General features: G+C 42.4%; 5 protein-coding genes across 5 annotated transcripts; 1 reads left to right on the forward strand and 4 right to left on the reverse strand.

Moving 5' to 3' along the window:
• Positions 1-2,191: 2,191 nt before the first annotated feature.
• Positions 2,192-4,234, reverse strand: Mal-A6 (Maltase A6). Its single transcript, XM_068289289.1, has 3 exons — positions 3,101-4,234; positions 2,448-3,043; positions 2,192-2,378 (listed from the first exon to the last, which is right to left on the reverse strand). The coding sequence occupies exons 1-3, from the start codon at positions 4,232-4,234 to the stop codon at positions 2,312-2,314; spliced, it is 1,797 nt and encodes a 598-aa protein (XP_068145390.1). The 3' UTR covers positions 2,192-2,311.
• A 65-nt stretch (positions 4,235-4,299) lies between these two features.
• On the reverse strand, positions 4,300-6,615 carry Mal-A5 (Maltase A5). Its single transcript, XM_068289287.1, has 6 exons — positions 6,352-6,615; positions 5,823-6,283; positions 5,303-5,755; positions 4,792-5,246; positions 4,584-4,727; positions 4,300-4,527 (listed from the first exon to the last, which is right to left on the reverse strand). Exons 1-6 carry the CDS (start codon positions 6,551-6,553, stop codon positions 4,344-4,346), a joined length of 1,899 nt encoding a protein of 632 aa, XP_068145388.1. The 5' UTR covers positions 6,554-6,615; the 3' UTR covers positions 4,300-4,343.
• A 683-nt stretch (positions 6,616-7,298) lies between these two features.
• Mal-A4 (Maltase A4) lies at positions 7,299-9,355 on the reverse strand. Its single transcript, XM_068289290.1, has 5 exons — positions 8,529-9,355; positions 8,418-8,474; positions 8,165-8,363; positions 7,633-8,084; positions 7,299-7,566 (listed from the first exon to the last, which is right to left on the reverse strand). The coding sequence occupies exons 1-5, from the start codon at positions 9,338-9,340 to the stop codon at positions 7,347-7,349; spliced, it is 1,740 nt and encodes a 579-aa protein (XP_068145391.1). The 5' UTR covers positions 9,341-9,355; the 3' UTR covers positions 7,299-7,346.
• A 670-nt stretch (positions 9,356-10,025) lies between these two features.
• Positions 10,026-12,078, forward strand: Mal-A3 (Maltase A3). Its single transcript, XM_068289291.1, has 4 exons — positions 10,026-10,228; positions 10,286-11,651; positions 11,720-11,863; positions 11,924-12,078. Exons 1-4 carry the CDS (start codon positions 10,069-10,071, stop codon positions 11,988-11,990), a joined length of 1,737 nt encoding a protein of 578 aa, XP_068145392.1. The 5' UTR covers positions 10,026-10,068; the 3' UTR covers positions 11,991-12,078.
• Positions 12,063-14,125, reverse strand: Mal-A2 (Maltase A2). The gene is made up of 3 exons (XM_068289306.1): positions 12,621-14,125; positions 12,434-12,562; positions 12,063-12,366 (listed from the first exon to the last, which is right to left on the reverse strand). Exons 1-3 carry the CDS (start codon positions 14,123-14,125, stop codon positions 12,294-12,296), a joined length of 1,707 nt encoding a protein of 568 aa, XP_068145407.1. The 3' UTR covers positions 12,063-12,293.
• Between the last annotated feature and the right edge of the window lie 47 nt (positions 14,126-14,172).

Here is a 14,172-nt window from a genome sequence, read left to right on the forward strand (position 1 = left end):
TCTTGGTGTACCTTTGAAGTTGAACAGCTATGCGAGAGGTGCTTCAGCCATATGCCCAATAAGTCTTTATACTTATCTATCCCAGGGTTACTTTAATAGCAGCTCTCTCTCTCTATACATATACTTGGATATGACCCCCTGCGCCGTCACACCGAATGTAAAACTTCAATTACGCTATAAATAATTAAATTGCGTTTACACATGGTAATTGGCAGACGCCCAAGCACAAACACACACTCCACAGCCCTTCCAATCATCCAAGAGTTTGGCAGAAAAGATTCTTCCATCTTAAAAAACACACAATCTCTCGAATTGCTGGCAATAAACGTTTACGCAAGTTCTTAAGTGCTTTTCGAGTACCGTGTAGTATGTAAATGTTGCCAAAAAATTTAATGGCAGGCTTAGGTTTTAAATTTTTAACCAAATGTAATTCTTATTTATTCACAACTCATTCGATTTATTTGATTTTCTTTTTTTTTTTTTTTTTTTTTGGTTTGTCGATGTCCACCGAAACCAAAATTAGCCGTCTGTACAAGATGGAGAATCGTGTAAATGACTGCGTGACCCGTCAGCCCATTAAAAAGGTCACAGACTGGAGGCACTTTACCCTGCAAACGCACGTGACCAGAAACCCTAAAAAAGCCAAACCGAATGAAAAAAAAATGAATGGATAAAATTCGAAATGAAATGAAATGCGAAAATGAAAACCGCAGGAAAACAGTCAGGTGCCTGCTTGCTGGCTGTCTGCTGCTTAAGCTCATGGTCTTCCTTTTAGCTCCTGAAGATAATGAAGTTAATTTCCCAACAACCGTCGGAGAAAAGGAGAAAAAAATATGAAAAGGAAAAGGAAAATACGAAAACACACTCAGAAGAATAAGGCGCATTACATTTAAGATGATTTGCGCAGATTTACGGGAGAAAGTTTTGTAAAGTTTTTCTCCGTATATGTGTGTATCCTAGTGTGTGTGTGTGAAACGCATTAAGTTTGTAATCTGTAAAGAGGCATGTGGTAGGAAGAGGAAAGCCTCGACGCATTTACTAAAATGCTGAACAACGTTTGCATATTAATTCTTTTGATATCCCCCGGCCTCACCCAAATGACTAAGCATTGGATTAGAAAAAGAGACAGAAAGAGGGAGAAAGCGAAATAGATATATCTAGATATACCTGCCTACCTGAATGGATAAGTAATATTTCAGTTTTGATCTAGTTGAAAATAACTAACCCTAACGAACTGCGGTCTTTGCTTTCTGATTTGGCACGTGGCAGAAGTCCGAAAAGTTGCCTTTTAATCGCTTGGGTCTCATTAATTGCACCGCACCACAGCCAGGCCATGGCTCATAACTGAAAGCCAACAATGGAGAAAAGAAATGAAAGGGTTGGCCTCACGACTAATTTCAAATGTGGCTCACGTTCGCCTCTAACCGAAAGACGAAAGATGGGGACACAAGTGGCGAAAGGTGGTGGCGTTGACAGTTAATGCCCAGAAAGAACATGCTGAACAGGCAGACCAATTGCCATTGCTCCCAATGACCCGCTGAACCTTTGAGCAATGATAATATGGTTGATGACGACAATGCTGCTGCTGATGATGATGATGGCAAGAACTGAGGCTAGGATAGTGAGAGACTATTTGATAACAGAGAGATCTTCAGTAGCAAGTGATTGCCTTAAGTGTTTGGCATTCAAATCAAATTTAAGACGGGTAATTAGATTTAAGTTGAATACTCAAGTCTTTAATCCCTTTTTAGCTGACTTTCTGGTTATTATGGTTAAATATGTGTATGCATGCCAGTGCACAATTTTTTGTAAATGGCATAAAAATGGCCCAAAGGTTAAAACTCATAATAATTTCACTTCATTTTTTATGAGTAAATTAAAAAGCTACCGCATCATGTTCAACAAACTACAAGAAGCATCGTCATCGCTGCCTTTAGCGTTATGATACCTTACACTCAAGTCCTCCTGCTACTTGTCCTTTGCAACACCGTGGCCAAAAAAAAAAAAAAAAAAAAAAAGTCCTCTTGGCGTATGCGTGATTTGTGTGTCTTATCAATCACGTCTAATGGAATTTCTTTTGCGCTCGTTGCGCGTACTTGAGGCAGACAAAGTTCCCTTAATAATTTATAATAAGTTGTGGCCCAAGCAAGCACAAGGAGACCTTAAATTGAAAAGTTTTGCCAATGTCGTCTTTGGTTGGCCAATGACTTATGATTATTATATTTTCTTGTGCCATTCAGAACTTATGATAAGGCATATACGTATAGAGGTATGTACATACTATGTGGTTATATATTGAATACAAAATATATTAAACGGACTGCAAAATCAAAGCCGCATATGGCTTCAATGATAGGCTGCTTAGGTCAACACTCGCTCTACAAGAAAGAGAGAAAAGCCATAAGTTAAACAAATCACCAACTGAAAGTATTTGTCAATGAACTTACCCTTCAGTTGCCTTGGCCTCTGGGTTGGCCAATTTAATCGTATAGTTTCCAGTGGCATACAAAGAACTAGCCACATTTATGTTCTCCACACTGCTCGATAATACATTGGCCACCAGTATGTAGCTGGATTCACCAGTCAGAGATCTCTTGATGGCCAGGACATTGTCTCCCACATTGGCATAACGAGTGGCTCCATTTTGCAGAGTCTTGATTTGACGCAACTGTACCAGCTGCTTGTATAGACTCAGGTGACTTGGCTCAGTGGAATTTTCAGCTTCCACATTAACAGTCACATAATTGGGATTAATGGGTAGCCAGGTAGTGCTGTTTGTGGAGAAACCGGCATTGTCTTCTGCACTCCACTGGAATGGGGTTCTGGCGGGATCTCGTGTAAACTGTTCATAAATGTCCGCATTTGAATTACAGGCAGCCGGATCGCGACTGTCCTCCCAACTGATGTCGAGATCTGTCATTCCAATCTCTTCACCTTGGTAGGTTATGCTGACACCGGGTAGAAACATTTGCAGCATATTCATTAGATCGATGCGTTCTTCTCCATACCGACTGCCCACGCGACGTTGATCGTGGTTGCCCATCTGTTACCAAAATCAGGTTTGAGATTTGTGTAACTGGTTAGCACTTGGGATACTTACCACCCAATTGGCTGTCTGATAAGATGGCATCTGTCCCAACCAACTATTGATGATCTTTATAAATCCCGCTGCACTTAGTTCCGTATTGTTCTTATCGCCATTTCCGCCGGTTATAAACTGGAAATTGAAAGGAATCTGAGCTCCATTGGTGGTGCGATTGCCATAGAATTGCATAACATAATCGAGAGCCGAATACGTTTCCACCATAATGATACGCGTATCGCCACCATAAATGCGCTGATAATCATCCATTAGAGTGCGCCATTGGTAGACCATTTCCACAGTCTCTGGCAGATCCAAAGTATAGATGTGCTTCAGGTAAGAGGAATCCTCTGGATCATCGGTATAACCACTCAAAGGCTCATCTGGATAACGACCCTGGGCATCGGGTAGGACCTCAAAACACCAGGGCACAGCATCAATGCGGAAACCGGCCACACCACGGTCCAACCAATAGGTCAACACACGTTTCATTTGGGCCACCACGGCGGGATTGCGATAATTGAGATCAGGCTGCTTGACAGCAAATTGATGGAGATAATATTGCTGACGCTCATCATTCCACTCCCAGGCGCTGCCTCGGAAAGCCTGCAACCAATTGGATGGTGGTTCTCGTTCTCCTGTTGTGGCATTTTTATAACCATCATGCCACACATAATAGTCCTCGTAGCCCTTTTCGCGTTTTACCGACTTCTGAAACCACACATTCTCATCGCTTGAATGATTGGGCACAAAGTCCATAACGATCTTGATGTTCCTCTTGTTGGCCTCTACAATTAACTGATCGAAATCCTCTAAAGTACCATACTCTTCCTGAATGTCGTAGAAGTCGGCTATGTCATAGCCGAAGTCCGCCATGGGTGAGGTATAAATGGGCGACAGCCAGGTGGCGGTCACACCAATCTCCTTGAGATAGTCCAGTTTGGATATAATGCCCTGTAAATCGCCAATGCCATCGCCATTGGAGTCCTTGAAGGACCGAGGATATATCTGATAGAATTGTGCCGTTTGCCACCAATCTTTGGTGGTTTCAGTTGTAGTTGCCCTTTCGTGATCGAGCTCTATAGCCGCACCACTGCTCAGTGAGCAATGCACCGCGATAATTAGAAACGTTGCCAACAGTTTACACGCCATGACTGACTGACCAGTTCAGGGCAGGGTGGGGTCTTTTATAGCTCGGCCCAGGTAAACTGATAAGCTTCGAGTGTTTTTCTTTATTTCTAAGTATTCATTTAATTAACATTCAATTGAGTGTAAGAATTTGGCGATAGCTGAGATAGAGTGCCACTTGACCAAGTCCCAGATAAATGCTCCATGGCAGAGGAAACTGTCCACCGGATGAGTAACCGCTGTAGAACGATGAGGTAGATCTTAGTACTAAAGAGTCCTTGGGTTGCAGCAGAATTGAATTTGTATAAACTAGATCCCTGTAAATGAAAAGTTGAGTAAAGTTCAAATCAGATTGGTTAAGAGAAATACTCACCCTTCTTTGACATTGGATCTGCCCGATATGACAACAACTTGCAACTGTTCAGGTAAATCATTGAAGAACTGCTGTAGGTTCACAGTCTCCACACCATCAAAGATATTTAAGACTGTGATATATGTCTGATCATTTTGCAGCATACTTTAAAAAATAAACCAAAAATCAATATTGATAGGAAACTTTAAAGTGTTTAAGAATTTCTCACCGTTTCACAGCTATAACTGCCCCATTAAGGGCCTTCACTTCAGTTGCACCCTGCTGCAGGGTCTTTGATTCTTTTCTTAGTGCTAGAAGCCTCTTGTAGATATTCAGATGACTAAGAGGCGTCTGATTCTCCTGCTCCACATTGACCACTTGATAGTCGGGACCAATCGGAAGCCAAGTTTTATTGGCATTACTAAAACCAGCGTCCTTTGCATTGGACCATTGGAAGGGGGTCCGTTCAGGATCCCGCGAAAACTGTTCATAGATATTGGGATTAGTATTACACGCTGAGGGATCGACAGTGTCTTTCCACGAGATCCACACATCCGTCATGCCCAATTCCTCGCCCTGATAAGTCACACTGGCCCCTGGTAAAGTAGTGATTAGCATGTTAAGCATATCCACTCGGTCTGAACCCAGACGGGAACCCACTCTTGGCTTGTCATGGTTGCCCAGCTAGGAATTAGAGATTATTAACCGATTTATTGTTGGTTCAAGTGCTGGTAGCTTACCACCCAGTTAGCTGTTCTTCCTGCCGGCATGTACTGCAACCATTTTTGCACTGTCATGGCATAGGCCTGGGCATTCGAAGCATTCGTTAGCTCACTTATCAGTAGAAAGTTGAATGGCAATTGAGCTCCCTCCGCAGTGGCATTGCCATAGTACTTCATTACAATCTCTATTGGTGAATAGGTCTCGGCCATTAAGATACGTTCTTCCCCGCCATTCTCCCGCTGAAATTCATCCAAGACAGCACGCCAAGAGTAGACAAGATCAATGGTCTCTGGCTGATCCACTGTATAAATGTGCTGCAAATAACCATAATCATTGGGATCATTGTCCCCATCATTGCGAGGTTCATCGCGATATTCATTCTGAGCATTTGGACCCAGCTCAAAGACATGGGGCACAGCATCGATACGGAAACCGGATACGCCTTTACCCAACCAAAAGCGTAATACATTCTGCAATCAAATGAATCACTATTAATCACAAGTCAACGAAATAATCAACCCAATCAAATTAACTAACATTCATGGCCTCGCGCACTTTGGGATTGCGATAATTTAGATCTGGTTGTTTTTTCACAAACTGATGGAGATAGTACTCCTTCCGTCCAGGATGCCATTCCCAGGCAGGACCATGGAAAACACTTATCCAATTGCTGGGCGGCTGTCGTTTCCCGTTCACCATACGCCCTGGATGCCATACATAAAAGTCTTTGTACTCCTCTTCACCAGCTGCGGATCGTTTGAACCAATCACATTTATCACTGGAATGATTTGGCACAAAGTCCAAAATGATTTTAATATCCAACTCCTTGGCCTTAACCATTAGAGCCTCAAAATCAGCCATGGTGCCAAAAATTGGTGCAATCTCCGTAAAATTGGCTATATCATAGCCAAAGTCAGCCATGGGTGAGGTGAATATCGGCGATAACCAAGTGGCCGTAATGCCCAACTCTTTGAGATACGGTAAATTTGATGAGATGCCTGCAATTGCATTTAGTTTTCTCAACTTGCTCTCGATCTCACGGTGCTCAAAAATTAAAAGATCTCACCATTTAAGTCACCCACGCCATCGCCGTTGCTGTCTTTGAAAGACCTTGGATATATTTGATAGAAGGCTCCCGTTTGCCACCATTTAGCGGTATCGCCATGCTTTCCATCGCCATCAACGAATTCCGCATGGTAGTTGGGATATGTTGAGGCTACGCTTAAAGCGAGACATTGCAGTAAAAGAAAGCCCACAGAAGCCAACATTGCGGCACAACAATGAGAACTTTTTACTGCAAACAAACAAAAGCAACTGCGACACCAATATGCATGGATCAATTGTAAGTTCGTTGGGGTTTATATTAATATATATAGGGAAACACGAGAGAATAAGTGAGAGCTTTGCGAGGGTGGCTCAAAAAGATCTGCGACGGAATACTTTCTCTTGATTTGCAGTTCGTGGAGAGGGTTAGCTGATATCATGGATATTTAATGTCATAATATTTCACAACATTTGCCTTATGGAGATTTTCTTTGGGAGTACTTTTTACCTTTTTCGAATACTCTAATAAACATTGACTTTAGTCGCATATTTTCTACTGCATATCAACTTCGAGGAAGACTTGAACCCACCCATGCATAAATAAGCAAATATGTATGTATACATATTTTTATTTTTAACCAGAGGGAGAGAGAGTGAGAAAGTGAGAAAGAGAGAACTTGCAAAAAGCTGCTCATGTCACAAAGACAGCAGAACGAAAAAACATCGCCAGCGAAGAATTAAATACGTCATAAATTTTGTCGCCAAAGCGATCACAAAATTTCTCTTTCCTTTTTACCGTCTAGACATTATTGACGTCATTGAGACTAAGTCAATATGCATATTGTATTCACTGCCTCCCTAAGATCATTGTTTCATTATCTCTAACTCTCTCATTGTTTTACTCTCTGCTTTGCAAAAGCCGGCAAAATGTATGTATATGACTCAAAAAATACCAGAGACTGAAAAAAATTACTGATAAGCACATTTAATCATAATGATTTCAACAAATTAGCCATATTAAACAGTCGTAGTAGAGCGCAAAACAATGGACTCATGAGGCATCAGAGTAACACTTTTGGCAGACACCAGATCGCCCACCTGTTTGATGGACTTGTCTGTGATCAGAGTGTACTGGAAGGTGGCGGGCAGGCCACTGAAAACTTCCGACAGGTTCACATTCTCAATGGAATCGAAAATGTTGAAGAGCGAAATGTAGACAAAGTTGCCACTCAGAGAACTATAAAAGACAAACATAAATTAGAATATATTAGGAAGAAAAAATTAATTTACTATATTAACTAACCGTTTGACAGCCAAAACATAACTGCTGACTGCCTTGATTTCCGCTGCTCCCTGTGATATGGTGGGCTCTTTTCTGAGTTCCTGCAGACGTTTGTACACATTGAGATGGCTGAGAGAAACACCGCGCTCCTTCTTCACATTGCGCTGAGCATAATCCAGGGCCACGGGCAACCAGGTTGACGATCCCGTGGTGAAACCGGCGTTTTTCTCATCTGACCAATGCATGGGAGTACGAGCCGGATCACGAGAATTGTCCATATAGTTTGCCTCATAGCCATTGCAAGCTTGAGGATCTACCGTGTCTTCCCACGATACATAACCATCCAGCATGCCAAGTTCTTCGCCATTGTAGGTAATACTACAGCCGGGCAGGGTTAAAAGTAGTATATTGAAGAGATCGACACGATCGGCTCCAAAACGCGAACCCACGCGGTTTTTGTCATGATTGCCAATCTGATAAGGCGATAACGAATTTGGCGAACGTTCATCGATAAGAAGGTGTCAAATTGATTTCCCTAATGATAACAACTTACCACCCAGTTGGCGCTTTTACCCTCAGGCATTAGTGTTAGCCAGTTGTTAATCAAATACTCATAGTGATAAGCATCGGAATCATAGTAGAGATTACTTATCAGCTGGAAATTGAACGGTATCTGAGCACCATCAGCTGTTGAGTTGCCATAATAGTCCATAACAATTTCAATGGGCGACCATGTCTCCACCATTAGAATACTACATTTCAAAATAATATGAGATTCTTTTCTAAAAGGAAAATAGCTGGCTTACCGCTCATCACCGCCATTATCGGCCTGGAATTGTTCCAAAATCTGTCGCCATTCATAACTATAAAAGAGATTGTTTAGTAACTATCTTAAACACATCTTAATTAAAACTCACACCAAGTGAGGTGTCTCTGGCTGATCGACAGTATATATCTTATGGGTATAACCATATTCATCTGGATCATCAGTCCAATCATTGCGGGGCTCATCCGGATAATTGCCATCTTCGTCAGCCTCCACCTCAAAAGCATGATAGATGGCATCTACACGGAAACCATCAACACCCTTGCCCAACCAAAATCTCAATACATCATTCATTTCTTCACGCACAACAGGATTACGGAAATTGAAATCCGGTTGCTTTTTGTGGAACTGATGTAGATAGTACTCCTCGCGATTCTCATTCCATTCCCAAGCGGAGCCACGGAACACGCTCACCCAGTTGGTGGGGGGACGACGCACACCATCTTCATCAACAAATCCAGGATGCCAGATGTAATAGTCCTTGTACTTCTCCTCACCATTTGCCGATCGAATAAACCAATCACACTCATCACTCGAATGATTGGGCACAAAGTCCAAAATGATTTTCACATTCAATTCCTTGGCACGTGCCACCATGTTCTCAAAGTCCTCCATTGTACCGAATAGAGGATCAACTTCTTTGAAATCCGAAATATCATATCCAAAATCAGCCATTGGTGATTTCAGGAAGGGCGATAGCCAAGTGGCTGTTACTCCAATTTCTTTAAGATATTCCAATTTCTCTGTCACACCGTTCAGATCACCAACACCATCTCCGTCGGTATCCTTGAAGGATCGCGGATATATCTGATAGAACGAGGCTGTTTTCCACCATGGATCAGCTGCGTCGACGGCCAACAGGCCAACGACCAGACAAAAGACGACGCTTGACCAAGTGGCCATTGTTAACTGAAAAATTTCGTATTCTAAACGGTTTCTTATATGGCGGTAACTGCGAAAAACTCACAGATAGAGTCGCTGCTATAAACTAATGGGAATTTGTGCCTTATCGTTTCAAGTGCAAAACAAAAATATCCCCAATCGAGAGGAATACAAAGACCTTTGATCTAAATGAAGATAGATAATTGTATGTTGAGTTAGGACCTAAGTAATTTATACTTCTCAAATGCCTACACCTGATATAGATTCACCTCACCTGACTCATTTGTTATCGCCAAACCTTGAGCTTGATTCCCACAGATTTTAATTTTTTATTTTTATTTTTATTTCTTTTTACCCCCATCGAAGTGAGCCAATAAATTATCCATTTTGATAGAAAAAACCGAACTCCAGTTATATAGTATATAGCACCGATTAGATACGCGTTGTAGTCATAACTCAAATGCAACTTTGGAAAGCGTTTACTGCCAATCTGTCTCATGATCTCTGAACGTGTAAACAGCTATCGTAAATACCACAAAAACATCATGAACATGAAAGCAATTTTTTTGTATTAGATGACAGACCATTTGGGATCATAAATATATCAGCTAATCAGGAATAGTTGTAGCAATATTGTTAGGCTTATCATGGCCTTAACTTATCTAAATGGAGGGAACAGTTTCGGACGTATTGTTATATAGAAGCTGGCATTTGTTAGCTAGTATGTCAATCGTTGGGCTGCAGTCGGAATGGGTGCTTTGGCAAAGATTTTGACGCTTTGTTGCGTCTTGGGATTAACACTTCCCCAGACATTGGCTGAAAAGGATTGGTGGCGCACAGCCCAACTCTATCAGATCTATCCCAGATCCTTTAAAGACAGCGATGGCGATGGCGTTGGAGATCTTAATGGTGAGAAAAATTATTATTACAATGACTGTCAGTTACTTTTTTGTTTCATTCTTATAGGCGTTACGCAACAGTTGGCTTATCTGAAGGAAATTGGTGTCACTGCCACCTGGCTTTCACCAATTTTCACCTCACCCATGGCTGACTTTGGTTACGATGTGGCCAATTTAACAGAAATCGATCCACTTTTTGGTTCCATGGAAGATTTTGATGCTTTGGTCGCACGTGCCAAGGAATTGGATATCAAAATCATTTTGGACTTTGTACCTAATCACACAAGTGATGAGTGTGATTGGTTTATCCGTTCGGCGGCTGGTGAAGAGGAGTACAAAGATTTCTATGTATGGCATACCGGCAAGGTTGTCAATGGAATTAGACAGCCGCCTACGAGCTGGATCAGTGTATTCCGTGGTGCTACTTGGACCTGGCATGAGGGTCGTCAGGCCTACTATTTGCATCAGTTCCTGCCCAAGCAGCCGGACTTGAACTACCGCAATCCAAAAGTCGTCGAAGCCATGAAGGATGTTTTGCGATTCTGGCTACGTAAGGGCGCCTCTGGCTTCCGTATTGATGCTGTGCCCCATGTCTTTGAAGTAGCCGCCGATGAAGATGGCAACTGGCCAGATGAGCCCCGCAATGAGGGTGTCGATGACCCAGAGGACTATGAGTATTACCAGCATATCTATACTACAAACCAACCAGAAACTATTGATCTGGTCTACCAGTTCCGTAAGGTCATCGAAGAAATGGATGAGGAATTGGGCGGTGATGATCGCATTCTTCTTTCTGAGGCCTACGCTCCTCTGGACACTTTGATGCAATACTACGGCAACAGCACTCACAATGGATCTCACGTTCCCTTCAACTTTGAACTGCTGGCTAACATTGATTTCGATTCGGATGCCTATCACTATGCGGAGCTGATCCACAATTGGTTGGATAATTTGCCAGAGGGGCAAGTAGCCAACTGGGTGCTGGGTAACCATGATCGTAGTCGCATTGGCTCTCGTCTCGGCGCCGATCGTATTGATGCTACAAATATGATTATTCTGGGTCTCCCCGGCATTGCTGTCAACTATCAGGGTGAGGAGATTGGCATGACTGATGTCTTTATCAGCTGGTCTGACACAGTAGATCCTCAAGCTTGTCAATCAAATGAGCAAGAATTTGAGCGCCTTACTCGTGACCCAGTGCGCACACCCTTCCAATGGAGCGATGAACAGAGCGCTGGCTTCTCAGACAGTGCCACAACTTGGTTGCCTGTTGCCGATGACTATAAACTGGTAAACGTAAAGAAAGAACGCGGCATTGCTCTCAGTCATTTGAATATCCACAAGCAGCTCAGAGCTCTGCGAGATGAGCCAACCTACAAACAGGGAGATGTTACCATCCAGGCCATCGGTCCCAATGTATTGGCCTTTAAACGGTAAGTGGAAAGCAATTAAACCATATATGTAATTCCCTTAATTTAATCATTTTCCTTTTGTGTCTTAGTTCTCTGGCTGGCCAGAAGTCATATATTACGGTAATTAATATCAACGATGATGTGGAATCTGTGAATCTGGACACCATATTCACCTCCATCTCCAGCCAATTGCAGTATGTTGTTGTCAATGACAAGAGTGTACGCCGCAAGAAGTAAGTTCAAGTTTCTTTGGTATTGAATGAAGGCTCTTTAAACATTTTTTTTCCTTATAGCGATCTGACATATGCCAACTCTGTGCTGTTGATGCCCAAGGAAGCTGTCGTTCTAAGCACTGTTTAATGTTTAAGAAATTTGTATTATCCGATTAAAATTAAATTAATCTATTTACCTTTGGTAAACTCAACCTTGAAATTATAGGAAGACGAAATAGTTGCTTTTTTATTACTTGAAGTATCAAAGTTTAAAAAATTCACTTAGGTAACAAATGAAGCACTTTAAAGTATTATTCAATTACTGTATCGTCATGTGCCATAAAGCTGATTTTTCCAAAGATTCCTAATCTTTACAAGTGCCCCCACATTGACTACAATAAAGGCAGCACTGATTAAATTCATTTAAAATAAAATTAAATTTATTGCTCAATTAAGCTAGCCAGCGTAATACAATGGCCTCATAAGGCATCAGGACAATGCATAGACCTAGATCCACAGTTTGCCTAGAAGGATTTCACAAAGAAATTAGATAATAAACTACTTTTAAACATAAGGAATATTGAAACTTACCCGGGATAATGCGTTGAATAGGCAGTGGTTAGAATATATTCATATGTCTTATCTGAAAGACCTTCCAGTTTTTCCATATTGTTACCCATATTAATCAATATGCGATATTCCTCATTAATTTTGTTGGTCCTGCAAAGCGAATTAAGGATAACATATTGCTTGGTTTTTATAAATTCTTTTGGCTTACCTTATAATTTGTAGTACTTGTTCGTTTACTGCCTCATAGGAGAAGCCGCCCTCCTTTTTAAAGGACAGAAAAGCTGAAGAAGATTTTAGCTTCTGCAAACCCTTGAAAATTTGCAAAGAGGAGCGTGCCACGCCTCTTTCGGTTTGGACATTGATGCGCTCATAATCGGGATTAACAGGTAACCATGTGCTCTCGCCGGTAGAGAACTCGGCATTCACTCCCGGAGTCCATTGCATGGGTGTGCGTTCGCCATCTCGATCTTCGCATGAGTCGCCAGTGCACTCAATATCCACATTGGACATGCCAATCTCTTCGCCGTAGTATGTTACAGAGGCTCCTGGAAGGGCACTAACTATCACATTCAACAAATCCACTTTGTGGGCTCCCATGCGATCAGCCACTCGTTGTGTATCGTGGTTACCCACAACCCAGTTGGCTGTTTGATGATTCGACCACATAGTGTCCATCCAGTAATCAATGGAGCCAACCACATCCTTGGCCGTGGAATAACCACTTAGATACATTAGCTGGAAATTCATTGGAAGTTGGGTTCCAAATCGAGTGCCATTTCCGAAATATGCGCTAAGGGTTTCCACAGAGGAATATGCCTCAGCCAGCAGGACTCGAGTATCGCCTCCATTCTCCGCTTGATATTGCTCGAGAAACTCACGCCATTCGTACATTAGCTCCACAGTTGCCGGTTGATCTTTGGTGTAGATATGATCGTGATATTCATAGGCAGTGGGATCACTACTCCAGCCACTGACTGGTTCATCGGGATAGGATCCATTTGCGTAGCGATACTCATAGATATGGGGCACTGCATCGATGCGGAAACCGTCCACACCGCGATCCAGCCAAAACTTTAAGACATCCAGCATGTGCTCCTTAACCATGGGACTGCTGAAATTCAGGTCGGGCTGCTTCACTTGGAACTGATGCAGGAAATATTGCTGGCGTGTCTCGTGCCAAGTCCACTGGGGACCACCAAACACACTGATCCAATTACTGGGCGGTTCTCTTTCGCCTGTCTCGGCATTAACTTTGCCATCATCCCACACATAGAAGTCATCGTAACCATCTAAACGATTAACAGACTTGTCAAACCATTCATTCTCATCACTCGAATGATTGGGTACAAAGTCCAAAATGATTTTCAATTTCAATTCCTTGGCTTTTGCAATTAGCTCATCGAAATCCGCCAATGTACCAAAAATGGGATCTATGTCATAGAAATTGGATATATCGTAACCAAAATCAGACATTGGTGATGTAAAGATGGGCGACAACCACGTGGCCGTTATGCCGATTTCCTTAAGATACGTCAGACGAGTGGTTATACCCTTGAGATCCCCAATGCCATCGCCATCGCTGTCCTGAAAGGACCTGGGATAGATCTGATATAAAGCCGCATTCTCCCACCAATCGACGTCCGATTGGGCACCCAAAGTAGCCACCACCAGGCAGGTGAGCCAAATCAGACCGACAAGTTTGCGCTTTGGCATTTCGTTCACGTTTGATTGAGTGAAATTTTCATTTGGCTAATAAACAA

The sequence above is a fragment of the Drosophila tropicalis genome, unplaced genomic scaffold, assembly GCF_018151085.1.
Source record: "Drosophila tropicalis isolate 14030-0801.00 unplaced genomic scaffold, ASM1815108v1 contig_593, whole genome shotgun sequence".
NCBI lineage: Eukaryota > Metazoa > Arthropoda > Insecta > Diptera > Drosophilidae > Drosophila > Drosophila tropicalis.

Bases quoted from the DNA above. Each gene is read 5' to 3' on its own strand.
- Mal-A6 (XM_068289289.1), bottom strand. From the start codon at position 4,234: ATGGCGTGTAAACTGTTGGCAACGTTTCTAATTATCGCGGTGCATTGC. The intron at 3,044-3,100 runs GTAAGTATCCCA...TTTTGGTAACAG, and splicing joins ATCAGACAGCCAATTGGGTG to ATGGGCAACCACGATCAACG. The intron at 2,379-2,447 runs GTAAGTTCATTG...TCTTTCTTGTAG, and splicing joins GAGGCCAAGGCAACTGAAGG to AGCGAGTGTTGACCTAAGCA.
- Mal-A5 (XM_068289287.1), bottom strand. From the start codon at position 6,553: ATGTTGGCTTCTGTGGGCTTTCTTTTACTGCAATGTCTCGCTTTAAGC. The intron at 4,728-4,791 runs GTGAGAAATTCT...TATTTTTTAAAG, and splicing joins GCAGTTATAGCTGTGAAACG to TATGCTGCAAAATGATCAGA. The intron at 4,528-4,583 runs GTGAGTATTTCT...TTTCATTTACAG, and splicing joins AGATCCAATGTCAAAGAAGG to GGATCTAGTTTATACAAATT.
- Mal-A4 (XM_068289290.1), bottom strand. From the start codon at position 9,340: ATGGCCACTTGGTCAAGCGTCGTCTTTTGTCTGGTCGTTGGCCTGTTG. The intron at 8,475-8,528 runs GTGAGTTTTAAT...TCTCTTTTATAG, and splicing joins CCAGAGACACCTCACTTGGT to TTATGAATGGCGACAGATTT. The intron at 8,085-8,164 runs GTAAGTTGTTAT...TCGCCTTATCAG, and splicing joins GTAAAAGCGCCAACTGGGTG to ATTGGCAATCATGACAAAAA.
- Mal-A3 (XM_068289291.1), top strand. From the start codon at position 10,069: ATGGGTGCTTTGGCAAAGATTTTGACGCTTTGTTGCGTCTTGGGATTA. The intron at 10,229-10,285 runs GTGAGAAAAATT...TCATTCTTATAG, and splicing joins TGGCGTTGGAGATCTTAATG to GCGTTACGCAACAGTTGGCT. The intron at 11,652-11,719 runs GTAAGTGGAAAG...TTTGTGTCTTAG, and splicing joins AATGTATTGGCCTTTAAACG to TTCTCTGGCTGGCCAGAAGT.
- Mal-A2 (XM_068289306.1), bottom strand. From the start codon at position 14,125: ATGCCAAAGCGCAAACTTGTCGGTCTGATTTGGCTCACCTGCCTGGTG. The intron at 12,563-12,620 runs GTAAGCCAAAAG...TTCGCTTTGCAG, and splicing joins CAAGTACTACAAATTATAAG to GACCAACAAAATTAATGAGG. The intron at 12,367-12,433 runs GTAAGTTTCAAT...AAATCCTTCTAG, and splicing joins TATTCAACGCATTATCCCGG to GCAAACTGTGGATCTAGGTC.